Raw genomic sequence first — 6,000 nt, forward strand, 5'->3', positions numbered from 1 at the left:
AGCTGGGCTTCCCGGGAGGTATATGTATTTTATAAAAGCAGAGGGTGGGGGGAGCGGGGATGGCAAAGCCTGTCTGAAAACATAAGTCCCTAATGAAAACCATGCAGGGACCAGCACTGTCGGATTTAACCCCTTCATTGACTGAGGATCGCCTGGTCATTGATATTGATAAGGATTGGTGTTCAACGTATATACAACGTATCTGAAGGCTTTGTTCCACATTCCTCTGAGTCACTGCCCTTATTAAAGTTCCACCATGTAAAAGAATAGCAAAGTGTAATAAAGCACAGTGAAAGCCTGGTGAAGCACAGATAAGCATAGTAAAGAATAGCGAGGCATGGTAAAGCATATTAATAAACATGGCAAAAAAGGATAAACTCTGGTAAATGCAGAGTGTAACATGAGGGAAACTGCAAAAACACCCTGCAAAAATACCGTAGTAAACTTTTCTAAGGGTAACTACAGTACGATGTGGGGCTCCTAGGAAGCTGTTATATAGAAATGGCTCTGCCGATGGATCAGAGATCCGTCTGCCAATCTGGTTTAGCTTGGACTAGCTTCAGAGGCAGGGGTTCTTTAAGGCTGAGGAGAGAAGGGGCGTGTCCACGCTCGCATCACGGCCCTGGGACTCCGCCCACTCGCTCGCTCGCTCTCAGCCAAGCCACTGTCTCTAGCTGTCTGGCAGGCTGATGTCACCCCAGCAGCAGCAGCAGCAGCAGAGCAGACACTCAGATTGAGAGTTTATTAACCTGCTGAACTGATGGAGGAGACTCAATGAGTTTTAATATAGAAACAAAGAATAGCCCCCCCTCCTTGTGTCCCTCTCTGCAGTGTGGAGTCTGTGAACGACGGGCTGCTGCACACAGTGGAGCTTCTGATCCAGAACCACGCGGTGAGCCTGATTGTGGACAGGGGGACCCCGAAGAGCCTGGGGAAGCTCCAGAGACCGGCCTCCCTCAGCACCAGCACCCCGCTCTACATCGGAGGTGAGACGCTGCACTGGGACTGACTGCAGTCTGGGCAGGACAGGACCAAACAATTTCCATTGCACATATTACACACATAGTTTTTTACTTAATCACGGCTCCCCTGTCCTCCTCTCTCCTCACGGCTCCCCTCTCCACTCTCCTCACGGCTCCCCTCTCCTCTCTCCTCACGGCTCCCCTCTCCTCTCTCCTCACGGCTCCCCTCTCCTCTCTCCTCACGGCTCTCCTCTCCTCTCTCCTCACGGCTCCCCTCTCCTCTCTCCTCACGGCTCCCCTCTCCACTCTCCTCACGGCTCCTCTCTCCTCTCTCACGGCTCCCCTGTCCTCCTCTCTCCTCACGGCTCCCCTCTCCACTCTCCTCACGGCTCCCCTCTCCTCTCTCACGGCTCCCCTGTCCTCCTCTCTCCTCAGGGATCCCGGGTGTGCTGGGTGGGGCAGGGCTGAGGCACGGTCAGGATCGCGGCCCCACTGGTTTCGACGGCTGCGTTCACAGCGTGCGTCTCAACGGGGCCCTGCAGGACCTGGGCGGGGCACGGCGGGGGGGCGGGGGGGTGCTGCTGGGCTGCCACCTCTGCAGCGTGTGCGCGCAGGGGTCCTGCAGTCACAGAGAGGGCGTGGGGGTGACCTGCGAATGCCCTCCAGGACGCAGCGGCCCGCTGTGTGACCCCTGCCAAAGCTACAGGTAGGCACAGTCTCTCCTTTCTACCAGCACTGACCAACAGTCCTGCTTTCAGACAGCATCCTCTTACCCTGTAACTGACTGGGAAGCTCCTATGAAAACTGTAGATCAGCAAACGCCAGCGTAGGTACAGTATACAGCCGCCGCTCTCTGAAAGGCAACCATACTCAAATACGTTGGAGTCTATTCGATTGATAGCACCACCGTTTCCATATTAAAAGCAGTCATTTGACATACTTTACAAAGAGACTTGCATACGCTGTTAGAGAGGCTGGTTTTCATAAAGTTCCCCTCTTTTAATGATTGAATCGATGGTGTAGTTTAGATCTCCCACCATTTATATCAATCTCCAGGGATGGAAGTCAGGCTCCCGTTGTTTAATCAGACACACCTGAGCTTGTTACCTAGACACTGGGGCTAATCAAGCTGGTAGTAAAACCTGGACTGGGTGACACTGCTGTGCAGTAGGAGTCTTATTTCCATCCTTGATCTCCACTATTAAAGGCAAAATCCCAAACGTTTCTATGTTTTATCTGAAAAGCTGCTTGTCTGCTTGTTACTTCTGGGGTTTATCTCAGAATGCACGATTGTGTTGGAGGTTTCGCAGGCTGAATTATGTAGGATAAATGCAATACTCCCACCTGCTGGATGGATGAGGTCATGTCTTCCCAGTGATGTTCTCGAGTGTTCTCATGGCAGTGTTTTCTGATCGCAGGTGTGTGCATGGGGAGTGCCGGCTCAGTGACCTGGGAGAGCCCGTCTGCCACTGCCAGCCCAACTACAGCGGAGCAGCCTGCACGGGTAAGCACAGGCCCTGACCCTCAGGCCACAATCCGGGTCAATACAGCAGGGTCTGCATCCCGAGAAGCCTCCGAAGAGATGGGCAAGGCCCACACATTTATACAGCTCATCGTGAGGCTGACAGGGAAACAGTAGAGAATAAAACCGGACAGGAATGCAGGTGCCTTGCATAGCTTACTGAGGTCAGCTGCGTAATGCTGTGATCACGCTTTCTGTAATTACTGAACACCTGGTTTATATTCTCCTTGTGCTGTTAAATATTGCGCGTCCTGTTAAACTGGGATTACACCATTTTCAGCACAATTTAATCATTGAATCCAGCCCTCATGATGAAGAAGACACTCATCCAAGCGTCTGTCTTCCGGATGAAGGATCTTCTTAGTTCTACCTCAAACTGCAGCCCACTGCTCCTTATTGCAGTGGTTTGTAGGCAGTGAATGAGTGAAAGAGTGTAGACTGCTAGATCCTACAGTACTAATTACTTACTCACTGCAGTACGTGCAATTGGACCTAATTAGAGGCTCCTCACCCAAGTACTGTCCCAGCCCAGCCTTGGTTAGGATGCCCTTGTTAATGAGGCCTCGGTCTCAATGGGTAGTTCAATAAATACATCAGTCGTCTGAGATCAGAGCTCTGAATCCCTGGGCTTGTCCGGTCGCAGGCAGCATCATTAAACATCCTCTCTCTCTGTTGCAGAGCTGGCGTGCCAGAGTGAAATGATCCGCGAGTTTGTCAAGAAGCAGCAGACCTACACGTCCTGCACCTCCAGTATCAAGGTGCCCCGGGTGGAGTGCAGGGGGTCCTGCAGCGGGGGGCTCTGCTGCACCCCCACCAGGACGAGGCGACGGAAGATCATGTTCCAGTGCACAGATGGGTCCTCGTTCACCGAGGAGCTGGAGAGGCCAGTGGAGTGTGGCTGTTCAAAGTGCCCGTTATAAATAATCGGCAGCCAGCCTCCGCACACACAGGAAGGGACCCGTCCGAGTGGAAATAGAGATATTGTAAAATAAAAACAAAAATGAAAATAAAAAAAACTAAACAAATAGAACTTATTTTTATTACAGGACTTTTGATTATAATTGTTTGTTTTTTATCTACATAAAGACTGTTTTTAAAATTCAGTATTGTTTTGCATTACTGGGTATTTGTGTCATATAAGGAGTTATTTTTACTGTAAGAGATTAACAATTCTAAAATTATATAAATTTATATATACGTGTAAAAATATATATAAATGTATAACCTAACCTATGGATTATTTGCTAAGGTGTATTGCATGACTTGAATAGATGAATATTTTATGTGGTTGAAGCGACCTTACTGTGGAGGTCACCTATACAGCGGGAGAGGAACAAAGGCATCAAACTATGGAAATGGACTTCTGGACTTTTAACTTCCTGGTACTGACCTCCTGGATTCACGCCTCGGGCCGGACATACCATTCAAACTGGACACTAATGTTTGATGTGAATTGTGTTTTAAACCACACTCGGTTTTGTGTCCAGCATTCAAGACTGTTCACGTTTTTAAATCCAGTATCAAAGACTGTACTTTTTATTATAAAACAAACAAAAAAAAAAACTGCCATGTAATTGTCAGTGCTTGCCAGTAAATTTCTCCTGGGTTGTAAACATCTCAATGTTGTTTATTGTGATGTGTTCGTGTACGTGGGTGCGCCCTAAAGGGTTTGAAAAAGAAAAGCTGGAAGTAACAATCAGATACTGCTACAAACAGTGAGAGAAATATGTGGAGGCGATGAAGTGAGCTGCACGTGGAATCTGGAGTACTGAATGCACCCCCGTCACCATGGTGAATGTGATGGAATTGTGTTCAGATCGATGTGTGAGCGGGTGTGTTGAATTAAACAGAGAGGAAACTCACTCTGTGTGTTCAGATCAATGTGTGAGCGAGATGTGTTGAATTAAACAGAGAGGAAACTCACTCTGTGTGTTCAGATCAATGTGTGAGCGAGATGTGTTGAATTAAACAGAGAGGAAACTCACTCTGTGTGTGATAATGTGTATTTGCTAGTTGTTTTTATATGGGGCAGTCATGCCCATAAACTAAAAGCAAACAAGAAACTTGTTCCTGCCCTTATAAAAGTGTCCCTAGTAAAAGCACAGCAAAGTGTAATAAAGCACAGTGAAAGTACAGGTAAGCATGGTAAAGCACTGAGAGCTATGATAAATCACAGTGAAAGCATTGTAAAGCACAGTGAAAGCGTGGTAAAGTATAGGTAAGCATTGTAAAGCACTGAGAGGTATTGTAAAGCACAGGTAAGCATGGTAAAGTAGATGTAAGCATTGTAAAGCTTAGTGAAAGCATGGTAAAGTACATGTAAGCATGGTAAAGTATATGTAAGCATTGTAAAGCACTGAGAGGTATGGTAAAGCATATTATAAACATGGCAACCCATGGTAAAGTATGGTAAATACACAGTGTAATCATTGGAAAACTGCGGTGACTGTGGTACACTTTTAGAAGGGTGACTGTGAGGCTGCATTCCCTCTCTTTCAGGTCCAATACAGGTGCTTCATAACAGATGTATTATACTCTGAATGTGTTGTTGAACAAACAGAAAGATGCCTTCATAGAAAAACTATTGCCTTCATAGAACACATAAGTCCCTGGTATACGGCAACACTTGATCATATCTTCTGGGCAAAAGAAAAATCTATTTAAATAAAAAAGAGATCAAAACGACGTAAAAGAAAATGCAGAATTAATTCCAACAGTAACATCACCTTTGAAATATTGGGTTGCTTGTTTGAAAAACAGTTCCTTGCAGTAGCACTAGATGGCGGAATGTTTTAGCTTCCTGAGTCGCTGTTTCACAGACGCATGTAAAAAAGAACCCAGCAGGGGAAGTTCATGAGGCACTTGTTCTTTAAAGCTTCAGCAGGTGGTGCTGTCGAGCGACCGAGCTGCTGCCTCCAGGCTCAGGCTGGCTCCTGTCTAAGAGTTGCTTGGTTTTCATGTCTCTTATCGGAGGCTGTGCAGAAGCAATGTGTCTGTCCTCCTCTCCAGCTTGCAGCTCCAGCATTCCCAGCGGGGCCCTGGATCAGAAAGCATCCCTTCGCATTCCCAGCGGGGCCCTGGATCAGAAAGCATCCCTTCGCATTCCCAGCGGGGCCCTGGATCAGAAAGCATCCCTCCGCAGGGGTGTTCCATAACTCCCAGCCCTCCCTCCACAGAGTGAATAAGCTCCTCTTGTTCTGATTTCAGAGGCACCGTGGCAGAGCTCAGCCCAATGCACTGGGGTGTACGGACTTGTGTAAGAGAACGCCTGGCATTGAGGAGGTTTCAAATCAGCATAGTGTTCCTACCGCAAAGACAAAGCCATGAATCCCAGGTAGATTTTGTAAGTGGGGTGTAGCTGTATATACTTCAGCTGGATTACTGATAATGGGGTACATGTGCTCCCAGCTACCTCACTGTGAGTTTCACTGCCGGGTCTCAGAAAGCCTCCTCCGTTAGATGCATGTTTCTGTCGGACGAGTATTCGTTTATCTCATAACCCAGGGAGACAGCTGT

The 6,000-nt window shown here is 47.7% G+C and overlaps 1 protein-coding gene across 2 annotated transcripts in view; it reads left to right on the plus strand.

The window, feature by feature from the left end:
• Window positions 1-4,099, plus strand: part of LOC117413046 (slit homolog 3 protein-like) — a 101,903-nt gene extending 97,804 nt beyond the window's left edge. For both annotated transcript variants that reach the window (XM_058997193.1, XM_058997194.1), the window contains 4 exons: window positions 832-986; window positions 1,398-1,668; window positions 2,381-2,466; window positions 3,163-4,099. In XM_058997193.1, coding sequence (XP_058853176.1) covers window positions 832-986; window positions 1,398-1,668; window positions 2,381-2,466; window positions 3,163-3,404 — 754 coding nt within the window. In that variant the 3' untranslated portion in view covers window positions 3,405-4,099. The remainder of the gene's footprint in view (window positions 1-831; window positions 987-1,397; window positions 1,669-2,380; window positions 2,467-3,162) is intronic.
• The last annotated feature ends 1,901 nt before the right edge of the window (window positions 4,100-6,000 follow it).

Source organism: Acipenser ruthenus, chromosome 23 (assembly GCF_902713425.1).
Source record: "Acipenser ruthenus chromosome 23, fAciRut3.2 maternal haplotype, whole genome shotgun sequence".
Classification (NCBI taxonomy): domain Eukaryota; kingdom Metazoa; phylum Chordata; class Actinopteri; order Acipenseriformes; family Acipenseridae; genus Acipenser; species Acipenser ruthenus.